At 39.9% G+C, this 17,577-nt stretch overlaps 1 protein-coding gene across 2 annotated transcripts in view; it reads left to right on the top strand.

Annotated features, from left to right (window-relative positions):
* The window catches only part of ATP8B1 (ATPase phospholipid transporting 8B1), a 113,881-nt gene that overhangs the window by 88,182 nt on the left and 8,122 nt on the right, over positions 1–17,577 (top strand). For both annotated transcript variants that reach the window (XM_036874206.1, XM_036874207.1), the window contains exons 15-22: positions 628–784; positions 6,405–6,593; positions 8,341–8,453; positions 10,081–10,245; positions 10,984–11,095; positions 12,104–12,179; positions 14,312–14,444; positions 15,236–15,524. In XM_036874206.1, coding sequence (XP_036730101.1) covers positions 628–784; positions 6,405–6,593; positions 8,341–8,453; positions 10,081–10,245; positions 10,984–11,095; positions 12,104–12,179; positions 14,312–14,444; positions 15,236–15,524 — 1,234 coding nt within the window. The remainder of the gene's footprint in view (positions 1–627; positions 785–6,404; positions 6,594–8,340; positions 8,454–10,080; positions 10,246–10,983; positions 11,096–12,103; positions 12,180–14,311; positions 14,445–15,235; positions 15,525–17,577) is intronic.

Below are 17,577 nucleotides of genomic sequence, written 5' to 3'. Positions count from 1 at the left end.
TCACTTAGGAGATCTCTTGGGTTATGTATGAGTTTCCTGGGCTGTAACAAACTACCATAAAATGGGTGGCTTAGAGCAACAATAATGTATTCCCTCACAGCTCTGGAGGCTAAAAGTTTGAAATTAAGGTGTCAGTAGGGCCACGTTCCCTCTGGAGACTCTAGGGCAGAATCCTTGCTTGCCTTTTCCTAGGTTCTGGTGGTTGCCTGCAATCCTTGACATTCCTTGGCTTGCAGACTCAACACTCAGAAGTCTGCCTGTGTCATCACATGGCCTTCTGCCTGTGTCCAGATTTCCCTCCTTTTATAGAGATATCAGTCATTGGATTAGGGCCCCCGAATCCAGTATACCCTAATTTTGATTACATCTACCAAGACCTTATTTCCAAAGAAGGTCCTATTCCCAGGTACCAGGGGTTAGGGCAACATATCTTTTTGGGTGGACACAATTCAACTCACAACAAGCTGTGTTAAGACAGATGTGAGCCTCTTGACACTTCAGAACGTGTTAAAATCCTAAGGTGATACTTGCATGAAGACACGGCTTCTGAGAAAAGTTCCTATCATTTGTGAAGCCCAAGTTGTTTGTTTTAAATCACAGTGACTTTTCCTCCTCTGCTTCTTTCAGCCAGTGGATTTTAGCTGGAATATGTATTCCGATGGGAAGCTTGTATTTTATGACCATTATCTCATCGAGCAAATCCAGTTGGGGAAGGAGCCGGAAGTGCAACAGTTCTTCTTCCTGCTGGCGGTGTGCCACACGGTCATGGTGGACAGGCTCGACGGTGAGTGTGGCTCTCGCATCTCGGACACTGGGGACCAGCTTTTTTTAGTTTACGGGGAACTCGTGCTTGGGACTCAAATGCACATAAAGAGTTGTATGAACTAGAGGTGTTACAATTAGGTTTCAATTATGATATTTTATACCCCAGAGAAGTGCATGGCTTACATGGCATACTCCAGGGAGCCTTGCCTTCTAGATCCTGGGTTCTATTTCCCATAGGTAATTCTTTGCCAGAGATATCCTGCAAAAGGCATTTCTGATATAAGGTTTCTTCTTCCTAGAAAATGATTGGTCTGTTTACCCAGAGGGCCAGCTGACAAAACAGTTAGACCAGGTCGCCTGAGTCCTTTTTTTTTCCCCCCCTCTGGGGAAAAGAAGTGAATGGATAGCATTGCAACTGTCTTAAAGTCCTTCTCCCAGGGATCCTGTCACATATTTCAGAGAACCCAAATACCCTCAAAGTAAATGACTTCTGAAAATTCCCATCTCAACCTGGTGAGATTTAAACTTTAGAATCACAGGGTCATATGAATTATGATGGTATATCACGTAAAGTTTCAAATGACTGCAGTCTGAATCCACATAGCATATTGCAAATTATCACTAAATTAACTCAAAGTACAAATATAACAAGGTGTATACATATTTCCTATAATAATAAATATTACTGTCCAAAGGAAAAATAAAAAAAGAGTTGTGTGCATGACAAGTTTGTCGAATCTCCACCCAAACGATGACTATCTGTGGGCCCCTTCCACTAGATGGTATACGAGCCAACAACCCATGAAACAGGCTCCTGGCCTCCGGAAATATACATCTCCTTCACAGTTCTAGCTCCAGATGTGTTTATCACTTTGGAATTGAAATCTTATCAGTAAAAAAAATGATTGACTCTTGCATTATAACAGAAGAATAAAAATCTTCTCACTATCTGATTACTTAATATTTATGAAGAGTCAAACCTTATCTGGATGATAAGTGGACTTTAAACTTGGACAGTCTTTACTACAAAATAATTTCAGAGAAAACTTATTTTTTACATTCAGATACGTTTGGGGTTTGAAATAATAGCAGCCAAAAGCCTAGGCCTCCTGAAGGTGCCTTTTTCATTTGAAGGAGCATAATTCATGTGTATTTGCATGGGTACAAGCAAGCTGACTTGTAGATTCATCTGAAGAATTCTTTTTTTTTAGATTAACCTTTTTTTAAAAAAATTGAAGTATAGTTGATTTACAGTGTTGTGTTAACTTCTGCTATACAGCAAAGTGATTCAGTTATACATGTAGGTACATTCTTTTTCCTATTATTTTCCATTATGGTTTATCACAGTATATTAAATACAGTTTCCTATGCTATACAGTAGGACCTTGTTGTTTATCCATTCTATACAATAGTTTGCATCTGCTAATCCCAAACTCCCACTGCATTCCTCCCCCACCCTCCCTCCCCCTTGGCAACCACAAGTCTGTTCTCTCTGTTTGTGAGTCTGTTTCTGTTTCATAGATAAGTTCATTTGTGTCATATTTTAGATTCCACAGATAAGTGATATCACATGATATTTGTCATTCTTTCTGACTTCACTCAGTATGACAATCTCTAGGTCCATCCATGTTGCTGCAAATGGCATTATTTCATTCTTTTTTATGGCTGAGTAATATTCCATTGTGTATATATACCACATCTTCTATTCATCTGTCGATGGACATTTAGGTTGTTTCCAAGTCTGCAGCATTCTTAAATGCAGCTTGTGCTAGCTTTCTTACAGCAAATTTGTCCAGTATTAATGAAAGCTAGGTATTTTGTCACCTATGGACACAATGATACATTATATAGATACACATGTGCATTCTGGAGAGAGCAAAAGGTGCCCTTTTGTCACATGCATTCTCCACTTTAATCAGCCCAGCATACAAACGAATGTCCTTTTCTGTCCTTCCACTCCACCATGCTGGTGTGCCTCTGCTCTTGCACTCTCATTTTCCCTCTTTTACAAGAATAGTAGAGATTGGCTTATCTTTTATTATGCATAACATCAACAGTGAGAGGTGAGAATCTTGTCATGTATGCTCAGCAGACGGTTTGTGTGGCCCAAGTGTTGAGTACATGGAGGGCACATGGAGGCTGAGTGTGGAGAAGCTGCATTGGTTTTTCTGTTGCTCTGTAGTGGATCACCACAAGTCAGTGGCTTAAATCACCCATTCATTAGCTCACAGTTCTTTAGGTCAGAAGTCTGGGCACATGGCGTGACTGAGTTCTCTGCTAAGAATCTCCCTAGAATCAAGGTCAGGCCACGTTGTCAACTGGAGATCAGCATCCTCTTGCAAGCTGAGAGCAGGATTCAGTTCTCTGTGGTTGTAGGACTGAGGTCTCCATTTCCTTGCTGGCTGTCAGCTGGGGCTGCTTTCTCCTCCCAGGGCCTCCCTCCTTCCTTGCCACATGGTTCCCCCTGTCTTCAAAGCCAGCAGTGGAGAATCTCCCTTCCATCAAACCCCTTTCATGTTTCAAATCTCTCTCCCCAGGAAGAGCCCCGTCCCTTTTGAGGACTGACCCAGTTAGGTTGGGAACACCCAGATAATCTCCTTATCTTAAGGTCAACCCCGACCTGGACCTGAATTATATCAATAAAATCCCTTCCCAGCAGTACCTCGGTTAGAGTTTGCTTGAGTCACTGGGAGAAAGTGTATGTGTACACGGGGTGGGGAGACACACCTTGGGGCCATCGCAGCCTCCTGCCTCCTGCAGAGTCCATGGGAGAGAAGAGTTCGAAAGGCTTGGAGGCATTTTCTTTACCTGAAGCCCTTTAAGTTGGGATGCACCATGAGATTATGATTAGAGAGCTGAGTTTTAGGAGTTTGGAGCCGGGACACACGAGATGGGTGAGGAAACTGAGGACCTGGGTTAGCGTGGAGTCTTTGGGAAGGATGAGAAAGTAACAAATGGGGGCGGGGTGGATAGTCAATCTGAGACGTAACTTGTTTCAAGACTGGTGACTAGAAGATTATCAGCCAGATGAAGCTATGGAATCAGGATAATGAGAGATGGAGTTTGTTGTTTCAGCATCTTTTTTATTTGCATCAGTTCCGTGATCCACAAATTAGTCTGTAAAAGAAAAGAAAGTCTCTTTGGTTGTGTCTGAGCGTGTGGTAAATAAAGAGTTTTCTTCAGAAGAGGTTTCAGGAGGTTAATTTTTAGTCCAGGTTTCCTCCTGCAAACATAAAGTTGGAGTTTGGACCAGGTCTCTAAAGTTCCTCCTGTCTCTTAGTCTGCAATTCTTTGATTCCATTACTAGAACAAAATGGAAGGATTTTCTTTTAGTGATAAAAATATCAGTGTTCTCTCCAGATATGATTGTCTTACTCATGGGAACTTTACCACCTTTTATCATTTTGTTCCTTTTTTTTCTGTTGGAAATAAGTTTGCCTTCAGTATGATGCAATATATCCCTGCCAGTGAAACTTGCTGAAGGGAGGGGACTGTGTTCTCACTGCTGCTTGTTTAGCTCTGGTTAAATATTTTACCCTCTGGCATCTGTGTGTGTTTGTAGAATGGCTAGATTTAGCAAGTACATTCATAACTTCTGGTGTATGACTTTCTGGGTGAACAGATGGAGAGAGACCAACCTAACTGTCATCTTTAATTACTATTTGGGAGTGATTAATATTGATTTAGAGTGAACCACCTGAGCATGTATGTGAAGGGAGTAGGGTAGGGACGGGGCGTTTAGTTCTACCTACAGCTGCGCACCCTGGGGCATCCGCCCCCTCCCCATAGACGGATGGGGTAAAGAGCTGCCCATCCATCTATGGGTACATCCTGATCATACCATGGTGGAAAACGAAATGCCTTTTCCTGTGGAAATTCATCTGACTATAGAAATACTTTTCATTCTACTTTGAGATGGAAGAACTAAGAGTAGAAAAATAGAAACTCTTGGATAGGCGGAGCTTTTTTTTTTTTAAATTTTTTACTGAGGTACAACATGTGTACAGAGACAAGCATATAGCTCGTTTTCACAGGTTGAATACTGCCTTGTCGTGAGTACCCAGATTTTTACAAACAGAACACCCCTAGACATCCCTTTTGTGTTCCCTTTCAGTCACTGCCCCTCCAGGGGTGACTACTGTCCTGACTTGGAATAGTGTGGGTTAGCTTTGTCTGTTTTGCGGTTCGTGTAAATGGAATTATGTGGTATGTACTTGGTGTCTGGCTTCTCCACTCAACATTGTGAGATTTACTCCTATTGTTGCAATTTAGTTGTGAAATAAAGGCAGTTTCCCATATATAACTTTCAAATATCAAGGTATTGAACAGATTGATACATTTTGAGACTTTTTTAAATTATGAGAATATAGCTAAGGTGAAGAAAGCACACTCTTCTAGAGGGAAGATAACCTGGTACACCCTTTTAGAAAAGCAGTGAGTAAAATATATGGCAACAGGTTTAAAAATTATCAATATTCTTTACCCCAGTATTTTCACAACTAGGAAGCTATCCTTAGAAAATAGTCAGAAAAACCTTTATACACATACAAAATGCTTATTACAATGTTTTTTATTATTTATTTATTTATTTTAAACTTTTTTTTTAGTGGTTTGAGAGAAGGCCATTTTTTTGTTTGTTTGTTTATTTATTTATTTATGGCTGTGTTGGGTCTTGGTTGCTGCACGCGGGCTTTCTCTAGTTGTGGTGAGCGGGGGCCACTCCTCACAGTGGTGCGCGGGCTTCTCATTGCGGTGGCTTCTCTTGTTGTGGAGCACGGGCTCTAGGTGCGTGGGCTTCAGCAGTTGTGGCACGCAGACTCAGTAGTTGTGGCACACGGGCTTAGTTGCTCCGTGGCATGTGGGATCTTCCCAGACCAGAGATCGAACCCGTGTCTCCTGCACTGGCAGGCAGATTCCCAACCACTGCACCACCAGGGAAGTCCACAATGTTATTTTTTAGAGTAAAAAAATTGGGGGAAGGAACTAAGTGCCTGTAATAGGAAAATGGTCACATGTTACATTCACAGGTTACATTCCTTAAAATAATACATAGATTTTTTAAAGCTATGATAACATGCTCAAAATACAATGTTAAAATAATCAGGATGTAAATGTATATTTAGCGTGATGGAAACTATTACAGAAATAGGCATTTCCAAAAGGACTGGAAGAAATGGTAACAGAATGTCAATAGTGTTGTTTTTCCTCTGGATGGTGGGATTATGAGATTTTTTTCCCCCTATTCTTGGCCAGATTTTTTTTTTTTTTTTTTTTTTTTACTTCTAGTTTATATCACTGTTTATGATTAGAAATAAAAGTTTACCTTTTAAAAACTTGAAAATTAATGTTGGCATACTCCTTAAAAATCAATGACTTGTTTTCTTGAGGCTGTTTTGGGCTTTGCAATACAGTTGGTCCTCTGTGCCCACAGATGCGGAACACCAGCTGTATCTGCTGTAGTCTGCCGTTTTATAAGGGACTAGAGCATCCATAGAATTTGCCTGCGGGTGCTCCTGGAATCAGTCCCCTGCGGGTACCGAGGGGTAACCATACATCCTCACCCAGCACGTGAACTGCACTGGTGAACCCTTGGTGGTGAGCTCAGCTTTTCTGGTTTTCTCTCCTGCTTTGCTTGCTAGGTCAGCTCAACTACCAGGCGGCCTCTCCTGACGAAGGTGCTCTGGTAAGCGCCGCCAGGAACTTCGGTTTTGCCTTCCTCACCAGGACCCAGAACACAATCACCATCAGTGAGTTGGGCACTGAGAGGACCTACAATGTTCTCGCCATTTTAGACTTCAACAGTGACCGGAAGCGAATGTCTATAATTGGTAGGTCTCCCTCAGGGTATGTCTGTAAATGGCTCATTGAGATGCTGCCTTTCACACATTTTATTTAGCGACACCAGGATAAAATAGGCAGTGAATGAACCCCTTGGCTCCCGGAGGATTTCCGCAGGCTTGTCCAAACTAGTGTTTTCTTTCTTCATTCTACACCATGTCCATCACTCAAAGGGACAAATGCAGTAGATCTGAATCTTGCAGATGTTGGTGTATCTTCAAAGATGTGGGCTGCCAGCTGTGGAATCTGGGTGGCAGCATCGTGGGTGGTAGACCCACAACATGAGCTTTTATATCGTGAGTCGCTCTGAGCACTTCTGCTGGAGGCTTGAGGGACATCAGGGAAGGGAGAGTGTAGCAGGAGAGGAGTTCTGAGAAAAGCGAGGCTGTGCTTATGAATCAAAATCATACCTCCAGCCCAGGCAGCCAAGTGGAGACAATGATCACTTCATAAATATTAAAATGTTTTAAGTTCATATTTTGAAATAATTTCAAACTTAGAGAAAAATTGCAAGAACACTTGAAAGAACTCTTGTATTTTCTTCCATATCCACCATTGTTAGCACTGGTCACAAATTCTTTGTCATTATCATTTACAAGTTCTTGTTTTCTCAACCATTTGAGAGTCAATTGCAGATCTCATGCCCCTTTCCCCCAAATACTTAAGTAGGTATTTCCTAAGATCGGGAACCTTCACTTATTTTTATATACAGTACACTGATCAGACTCAGAAAATTTAACATTACAGTATTATCATCTGTACAGAACGTTTTCGAATTTTACCAGGAATTCTCTTTCTGATTCAGGACCCCACCTAATATTCCACATTGCATTCGGTGATCGTTACTCTGGTCTCCTTTATTCTAGAAGAGTTCCACAACCTGTTTTTGATCTTTCCTACGCTGACATTTTTGAAAAGCCCAGGCCTGTTATTTTGTCAAGAGTCCCTCAGTTTGGGTTTGTCTGATGTTCCCTCATGATTAGATTCAGATGACGCACTGTTGGCAGGAAGGGTACATAGATCGGTGCCGTGTCTTTCCCAGCATATCACATCAGAAGGCATGTGATTGCTGGTCACATCGGCTTGGATCATTGGGTTAAGTGATATCTATAAGCTTTTCCACCATGAGATTGACTTTTTCACCAAAAAGATATATAGGTTTAACTGCCTCCTGAACTCTGATTAGGCTCATTTTACTGAGTGCTTTCTGTGTACCCAGCCCTGATCTGGGCTGATTATCCTGCCTGGCATCTACCTTAGGGAACTTAAAATCTAGTTACTGCTGAGACACATAATACAATTAAATTACTGCAGAGATCAAAAAAGCCAAGAAAATGGTCACAAGGAGCGTGTTTTGGTCCCAGTATTAAAGGCAGTAAGTGTTGTGGGTTTATAGGTAAGAAAGATTCCCACTGGCTGGCATGGACAAAAAAGGCTCTGTGGAAGAAGCTAGCACATAGTAGGGAGTCAGTGAATATTTGCTGGAAGAATAAGCAAGGCTATGGAAAACTGAGCTGACTGAAGGAATCTTTTCATTTTTATTTCACTATTACATTCTATGTAGATAGTGGCTTACCAATGTTGTTGAGAGCAACATTTTTCTCGGTACATTGCTGATTTTAAACTAATTATGAATGTTTAGCACTGTAACACTTCAAATTAACTTTATGAATGTACTTTTCTTTTAAGACATCAAACATTAACTTTACTATTTGCTTTTCCTTCCCTTGCTACTAGTAAGAACCCCAGAAGGCAATATCAGGCTTTATTGTAAAGGTGCTGACACTGTAATTTATGAACGGTTGCATCAAATGAATCCTATGAAACAAGAGACACAGGATGCCCTGGATGTAAGTCTCACTTCCACTCTTTATGCCACAGATTCCAAACTTATTTTCTGGTACTATCCCTTAAGCTGGAATGAGAGCTCTGTGTTAACTGTTGACCTTTCTATTGTCTTGGTGTAGTTGAGTGGAAAGAGCACCAAAGTAGGAATATGTTCTGTCCCTGACGCTGACTTCCTAGGAAATGACCTTGCTACCTCTTCCCAGCATCCAGGTCAGCAGTATCTACAGGACTGATCCAGGAGAAAGACTGGTCTTTCTTCTGGTGAACTCGAGCAAGCTACATAACCATCCTATGCTGTAGTCCCCAAGAATTCCAACATCCTAGTGTACAGTGAAGGAAAGAAAGCATTCATGTGTGACAGGGCATGACAAAGCAGTGCACTGGATAATCAAGTTCTGATATCTTTGTTAGAGAATCAGTTTGGTCTTCATTACTTCAAACTTGCTACTTTAGGGGACTATGTACTTGCTCCAGTGATACTGCAATTATTCAGAATGCTTCTGGAAATTTCTCTGTTAGAATTGCCTACCAACCCTTATATTGTTTTGCTTATATATAATGATGGCAATGAAGTATGGAGCATATTTGTCAGATCTGGTGTCCCAGTTCTGCCTCTTTACTTGTTTTGTGCCCTCTGGGGGGAAATGGTTGATGTCTCAGATGAATCACTAATTGCCCGTGTGGAAGAGGAAGGGGATAATTCCTACCATGGAGGGTTGTTGCAAAGCCTCGTGGATGAAAAGCATCTTGCACAGCCCCTAGCACTTTAGTAGGTGCTTAATAAAGGGTTTTTTTCTTCCCTTCACTTGACGGGTCTGAGTTTGGGGGCCAAAGGTCCTTCAGAAAGAAGCCTGATGAATATGATGTTTAGTAAGTGGGGTCACATTTTAAGGTTGTACATGTTACTGAAGCAGTTACACTGGATAATTTCTCATGAGGAGATGAACAAGGGCAGTCTAATCAAATACACGCAGAACCTTGCAAAGAGTCTTTGACAACAGACCCTCAGTTGGGTGAACCAGTTCTGCCATTTTGGGCTAGACAAGATGTGATTGTGAAGTAATGGAACATTTTTACTGGTTCATATTTAAGCTATTTAAAATGGCTTAAATCTGTTCACCATGATTAAATTTTCCAGACTCTTTCATTAAAATGTTTTATCTCAGCTTTAACAGTGGCTCATGTATTTCAGAATTGGTTTGAGGGAATAATGCTTGGTTGAGAGTTCATAGTTGATTGGACTTGTAACAGTTTGTAGAAAAATTATAAAGGTGTCAGGTCTGGTTTACAAAATCATTATACCCCAAGGCAGCTTCCTTGGTCTGTTATTTTCTTAATTAAGAGAAAAAGGGTTTTTTTAATTCTTATGACTTGATTTAGAAGAAAGGTATGCTTTTCCCTTGAACTAATTTGGGAACTACGAATATATACCTAAGATATTGAGAATACTTAGAAAAGCAAAGTATTTGTTTAATCTCCTCTATGGAATGTATGTGTACAGAATCCATCTTTCACAGTCTTTTAAAATTCTCTTATTGTATTATTTCAAAGTAAGATTTCAAACTTGATCTTGAATTACATAAAATTAACTATTCTTTGGGTGAATGGATTGTCTTTTAAATTAAACAGATCTTTGCAAGTGAGACTCTTAGAACCCTGTGCCTTTGCTATAAGGAAATTGAAGAAAAAGAATATGAAGAATGGAATAAAAAGTTTATGGCTGCAAGTATAGCCTCAACCAACCGGGATGAAGCTCTGGATAAAGTATATGAGGAGATTGAAAAAGACTTAATTGTGAGTTTTAACCTTTGTAACTTTTTCCTTGATATTCCAAACAGAATTGGAAATTTTATTAAGTTTTATTAGTTTTGATCTCATGCTTGAAAGATAAGTCCAACTTCAGTATTTGAAATTGGTACAGTGGAACTAGGTCACTTGAATTTCTTTTGTTCAGCAAGCAAAATAGGAGTTGCCATTAGGAGAAACCAAATGACAGAAAACACTGAGATTCTATTATTTTTATATCACTTATTAAAATTCATTATGATTTTTATACAGTAACAAGCCAGCATATACTTATTACATTGTGAGAATTACTGAGATGATTTATATTTTGCAAAATCTTGAAATGAGAAAACATACCATTTGTTAAAGAGACTTCTTAAAGTTTAATACTTACTGCCTTTAGAGCTTATATTAAAAGGAAATGTTCAGTGAATAGTTAGTATTGACTTTTAGCAAGAGAAATTGGCTTGTGTCCGTGTAAAGTAGTATACACACAATGAAAGTATATTTTTATTGTCTTTGATTTGTATTTTTGTCTTGGTGAATTACTTTAAGAAAAAAGTTTTTGGCTGTTTGGTTTTTGATGAGTATGACACACGACAACCTTCCCAATTAATGCTGGCCAGTGGCCCCAATGGAGCACCAACTGGGGTGTATTTAGTCCTTCTTTTTACAGTTTGGCAAACTGCAATTACAGAACATTTTTTGGCTTATTTGCTAACGCCTTTCTTTTAATGTACGTTTCAGCTGTTGGGAGCAACAGCTATTGAAGACAAGCTACAAGATGGAGTCCCAGAAACCATTTCAAAACTTGCAAAAGCTGACATTAAGATCTGGGTGCTTACTGGAGACAAAAAGGGTAATTTAGTTTGCAGAGAAGCATATCTGTTAATTCAGAAATATTCATAGCTCCTGTTTCCCTTGCTCAAGGTGACCTCAAACTTTCCATCCTGTACAAACACTGTCTGTTTCTTTGGGACAGAAACTCTTTCCCTAAGAAATTCTTCTCTGTTATTCCAGCCCATCCTGACCGCATCCTTCCCGAAGCTCCCTCAGTAGCAGAGTTTACTCCTTGAAACTGAGCTCTTTGTCGTGTCTTCCTGATTGTGTTTAGTCTTATCTCTCCCACCAGACGTGGGCTGCTATACTGGGCTGCTACACTCTGGTCCCTTCTGTCCTCCCCAGCACTTTGCCACCTGTTGGGCATAGAGTAGAACAGTACAAAATATTGAACAACAACTTTTGTTTTCTTGCCCCTTTTACTGCTTGAAAATTATAATGAAAATTTTATACCCAAGGGAAGATTTTCAGTTTTAAATTTAGAGCTCAACAAGTTATTTGTATTGATTCTTTACTTCAGAAGCCTCCCATGGGAAACTAGATCATTTCTCTTACTCTGATTGACATTGTTGATGGGTTACACACTTTGATAAGCTAAGGGATTAAGTCCTGACCTTAAACAAATAATGGTGGTGGAAGAGGGGAAAAAATCTCCAGTAGGAGCCCCATGTGAGGGCTTATGGAAATGGTTATCCTTCTCCCACATAACAGAATAATTTAAACCACATGAACTAAATGTGTTCAGTATTTCAATCAACACTGATTTATTAAATAACCGGTTTATGTATTTGATATATATAGCACATTTTATGATTGAAAACACCTCAACCAGACTTTGACTTATTACATTTACTTTATTACAGAGAAAGGGATTTTTTTCTTTATGTGATTTCTAGACATTGCTACAGAAAAACAACATATTTGATTGAGTCTGGTTATTTCATTAATTGAAAAAATATCATTACTAAAGTCCATTATTAAATTCATCAGTAGGAATGACATTTGACTTATTTTTTTTCTGTTGTAGAAACTGCTGAAAATATAGGATTTGCCTGTGAACTTCTTACTGAAGATACCACTATCTGCTATGGGGAAGATATCAGGTGAGTAAAAGGGCCTGCAGTATGAGAATATGTCACGTCTCATTTTTATAAAAACAAGACTAGACCCAGTAGACACAGCAGATACAGAGAAATGGGAGCTAGAATGTGTCAGTTGGGACAGTTTCCTCAAGTTTAAATGAAGCAAGGAAACAACAGGCAGCTCCAATTTACCATGGTTCGACCTTATGTTGTAGGAAAACCTGGGGCCTTGTTTGCCCTTTCAGGGGCCGTTTTTCTGTATTCCTTGGAAGCCCTCAGTGCTTGTCTGCTGAAAAAGGAAGTGGGCTTGAGACACCACTATTTAGTATGAATTATATACATATTTTTTTCTCTTCCAGCCTTTAGTGATTTGTCTTGATCACTCCTTGTTTTCAACTTGAGAAAATGAGAATGAGAATGAAATGAAAATTAATGAATGAAAATGAGAATTAAGGTGGAAAGTGAATAATAAATACCTAATCTTCTAGTGCAATGGTTTTCAATTGGGGTAGGGGAGGTGGGGACTTTGCCTTCCGGGGAACATTTGGCAATGTCTGGAGACATTTCTGACCGTCACAGTGGGGAAGGAGGGGGCTGCTCCTGGCTTCCAGTGGGTAGAGGCCAGGGATGCTGCTAAACATCCTACGATACAATAGACACCCACATGCAACGAGGAATTAATTGGCCCAAGACGTCAATAGTGCCAAGGTTGAGAAACCTGTTCTTACAGGTGAAGAATAAAGCCTCTATGTGTGTAATGAGGAAAACGCTGGCTGAGAGTTCAGAGTCCTGAGTCCTCATTGCAGTTTTCCCATCAACTCATTGCAGGCAAATCACGTTATCTCTCTCGGGCTTGATTTCCTTATTTGTAACATGAAGAGATTGGATATTTACAGTCCCTTTTACTCTAAAATTCCACGACTCATTTTTCTATCACATGAGTGAGTTATATGTGGTCTTCTCAATAATTTGTTGATATAAAGCACTGAGAATATCTCAAAAGCAGACATAACTTTATGTGGAAATAAGTTTTTTTCTGCCCAACAGTGGTCACTGTTTGTAATACACTAGGGTTCACCCCTGTGTATTATCATTCAGATCAAGATTGCCCTCCTTCTGTTGCTCGTGAACACATTTTCAGCTGTATCTTCCTTTAGCTGCCTTTGGCAAATAATGAAGTACCATGAACATGGTGCCTCCATGGTGGAGGAGTCAAGACTTAGTAAGATTATATGCCACTTAATTAAGCAAAGGACTTGAATAGACATTTCTCCAAAGAGGACATACAAATGGTCAATAAACATATGAAATAATGCTCAACATCACTTAGCATTAGAGAAATACAAATTAAAACCACAATTTCACCTCACACGGATGGCTACTATTTAAAAAACACAGAAAATAACAAGTCTGGGCAAGTATGTGGAAAAATTTGAACCCTGTGCACTGTTGGTGGGAATATAAAATGGTGCAGCCACTATGGAAAACAGTATGGTGGTACCTCAAAAAAATTAAAAATAGAATTACCATATGATCCAGCAATCCCACTTCTGGATATATATCCAAAAGAATTAAAAGCAGGGACTTGAATAGATATTTGTCCACCCATGTCCATAGCAGCATTATTCATAATAGCCAAGAAGTGGAAGCAACCCAAGTGTCCACTGACAGATGAATGGATAAACAGAATGTGGTATATCCATACAATGGAATATTATTCACCCTTAAAAAGGAATAAAATTCTGACACATGCTACAACATGAATAAACCTTGAGAACAGTGAAATAAGACAGTATTAAGTGAAATAAGCCAATCACAAAAAGACACATATGATTCCATTATATGAGTTACCTAGAGTCATCAAATTCATAGAAAGCAGAGTGGTGATTACCAGGAGCTGGGGGGAGGGGAGAAATGGGGAGTTGTTACTTAATAGGTATAGAGTTTCATTTTAAAAGATGAAAAAGTTCTGGAGATTGGCGATATGAATATACTTAATACTACTGAACTGTATACTCAGAAATAGTTAAGATGATAAATTTTATGTTATGTGTTTTTTACCACAATTTTTAAAAGATTATACGTCAAAATTATCTCACAGTCAAGGGCCTGTTCATGGTCTTGTACTTTAAACACTTAAATTTTTCCCCCAGTGCTCTTCTTCATACAAGGATGGAAAACCAGAGGAACAGAAGTGGAGTCTATGCAAGATTTGTACCCCAAGTACACGAACCTTTTTTTCCACCTGGTGGAAACCGTGCCTTAATAATCACTGGTTCTTGGTTGGTATGTATCATTAGTGTCTCTCCCTTTGGCTCAAACTAAAGCAGGTCATTCTGGACCAATTTTAGATGGTTTGTCATATTAATTACCAACCTAAAAATCTCTTAGCCTATAAATAAAGTGCAATTTCCCAAGTCTGAGAGTTAATATTATATGATACCTATAATAATATGATACAAACTGGTGGCAGTGCTTATTACTAGTTTATCAACTAACTAGTTGATAATTAATTTAAATTTTATATTTTAATTTTCTTCTTTGTATATTTTAAATTTTTCTGTATTTTTATAGTAAATATTTTATAATCAGAATATCAATGATATAACCCAAGAATTATCCTTCAGATGATTAAAGTCTTGGGAATGGTACTTTTTTTAAAAAAATAAATTTACTTATTTATTTATTTTGGGCTGCATTGGGTCTTTGTTGCTGCGTGTGGGCTTTCTCTAGCTGCGGCAAGCAGGGGCTACTCTTCGTTGCGCTGTGCAGGCTTCTTACTGCAGTGGCTTCTCTTGTCGCAGAGCACAGGCTCTAGGTGTGCAGTCTTCAGTAGTCGTGGCCTGCAGGCTCAGTAGTTGTGGCTCACGAGCTCTAGAGCGCAGGCTCAGTAGTTGCGGCGCACAGGCTTAGTTGCTCCACGGCATGCGGGATCTTCCCGGACCAGGGCTCGAGCCCATGTCCCCTGCATTGGCAGGCGGATTCTTAACCACTGCGCCACCAGGGAAGCCCGGGAATGGTACTCTTGTTATTAAACCCCAAATGGTTAGAATCCTTTCCCTTTCTGATTTTCACAGAATGAAATTCTTCTCGAGAAAAAGACCAAGAGAAGTAAGATTTTGAAACTGAAGTTCCCCAGGACAGAAGAAGAAAGACGAATGCGGACGCAGAGTAAGAGGAGGCTGGAAGCTAAAAAAGAGCAGCAGCAGCAGAACTTTGTCGACCTGGCCTGTGAGTGCAGTGCAGTCATCTGCTGCCGGGTCACCCCCAAGCAGAAGGCCATGGTGGTGGACCTGGTGAAGAGGTACAAGAAAGCCATCACGCTCGCCATTGGAGATGGGGCCAATGATGTCAACATGATCAAAAGTGAGTCTTGCACATGGCCAGTGCCACCTGAATTGGTAGAGAGGAAATGGCAGGAACATTTTTGGGGGTAGTTTTTTTCTTATTTCATTGCTTGGACTTTCATGAAGCAGACCTTTAATAAAGGCACATAACTATGGTAACTACACCTGTGACCCTGCCCTCAGGAAGCTTACAGTCCACTCAGTAGGAGAGCGCAGACATGACTGTTCTATACAAAGAGTGCCAAGTCGAAGATGAGCTCTGTGTGGGTGAACTTATCCTTATTTGTTTCCTTCTTTTACATATGTTTGGATTTGGTTTTGTGTTTTCTCCTGCTGCTTCTCCTCCCATATTTCTTCAGGGCTTATTAAGGACCCTGCTATTTAATGTTTTGCAAAAATTTCTGCCGAGCTTGGCATAAATTATTTAACTCTCTTTGTTATTTGTTTTGGGAATATTATTCTCCCACACCTAAGCATTGTTTTCTGGGGCTTTCTTCTTGCCTTTGGTAAATCTGTTGAACTTCACCGTTAGGTGACCTAGTGTGAGCTCAGTGTAACATTGAAGCACAGCTCTGACGTGGCCTCAACATTCTCCTGACCTCCCAAGGTCATTTTGCTGGTTGGAGGACCCTAGGTACCCACAAATTGACGGATTGAGTCCTGTCACTGCAGAAATACAATTTTGCTGGTATTAAAAGCATACGGAACCAAACCCTCATCAATATGTCTGAATCCTGGTCCTTTTTCTCCCTGTATTACTTATACAGGAGTATCTTGTAATGAAAATGCCCAGACTAATGAGATCTGAATACTTGTCCTCATCCTAATGCCAGCATGCTGTGTCACCCTGGGCTCATGCTCAGGCCTCAGTTTTCTCATTTGAGAACAAGAAAATTATCTGATGTCACCTCTAGCTTTGTAGTATTTTTCTTAAGATGAACTATCCGTGGCATGTATACACACGTCCTGTGGTGCCGGGTAGCTTAAATGCATTATATGTATAACTAGACTTTTAATTCAGCCTGTTTCGTAACTCTTCTCTTTCTTTCCTTAGAGTCTCTTCCTTCTCCTCCTTGATATATACTAAGAATATTCCAACTTTATCTTCCTCAAAAGGAGTCAGCTATATAATGTACGTCTTCTCACTTCTTCATGTGTATGTCTGTGGCCACTGCCAGTTTAATTCCTTTCCACTGTGTTTTGCACATGTTCATCCTGCCATGCGAATGGCATTTCTTGCTCTGAGTTAGATCTATTTCTTTCCTCTGTAGCCAGCTCTAGTTTATTTTCCATTATGTACCTTTTAACATAAATGACTGTGCCAAAAGGGCAAGTGACTCAAACATTATTTTTCTTCAGTTATAATGAAGACTTCTAGATGTTGGGAAAGGGGGATTCCCTTTCAGATCTACCAATTATGTGACTGAGACTTGAAAACTCTTGTTCCTCTGAGTTCACCAACTGACAGCAAAAGGGATCACACAAAGTTGGCATAGATAACCTCCTAGAGACCGTTTTTTCTTAAGTTGTTTTCAGAATTTTATTAAGCTCTGTTATGTGATAGATGCTTTTATATATAATGTAGGAGACATCCATTTGGGATGAAAATCAAAGAAACTCAGGTCTCCTTGGAAGTCAGTAGGTTAACCCAAGTATTAAGTGCCTTTTTGAACTTTGTGAAAACTGTCATCTCTTTTACCTACATCAAGAACAATGAACTGAAAGAAATTGTTTGTTGTTTATAAAGAAGTACAGTGAAATTTAAGTGTCCAAAAAATCTGACCATTTGCTAACATGTTTCATGGTTAGTGGTGTAGTCTAGGAGAAGTGGAGGGAATTGCAGTCCACCATGGTTTGCCCCTAGCAAGGATCCAAGGACGCTGCCCTCTCTCTCCCTTGTGCCTGAAGATGGCTGGTGGGTGTTATTTTCCTTGGTCTAAACCCTGAGAATGAACAAGCAGCATTAGAGACGCAAGAGGAAACGATCAGTTTGTTAGGGAATTATGAAGTGGCCTACCGGGCAGGCATTTGACACCACATCGGCAACTTCAGGGAAGTCTAGATGCCTCTAT

Source organism: Balaenoptera musculus, chromosome 14 (assembly GCF_009873245.2).
Source record: "Balaenoptera musculus isolate JJ_BM4_2016_0621 chromosome 14, mBalMus1.pri.v3, whole genome shotgun sequence".
Lineage (NCBI taxonomy): Eukaryota > Metazoa > Chordata > Mammalia > Artiodactyla > Balaenopteridae > Balaenoptera > Balaenoptera musculus.
The sequence above is the reverse complement of the archived record's forward strand: the minus strand, read 5'-3'. Positions and strand labels throughout refer to the sequence as shown.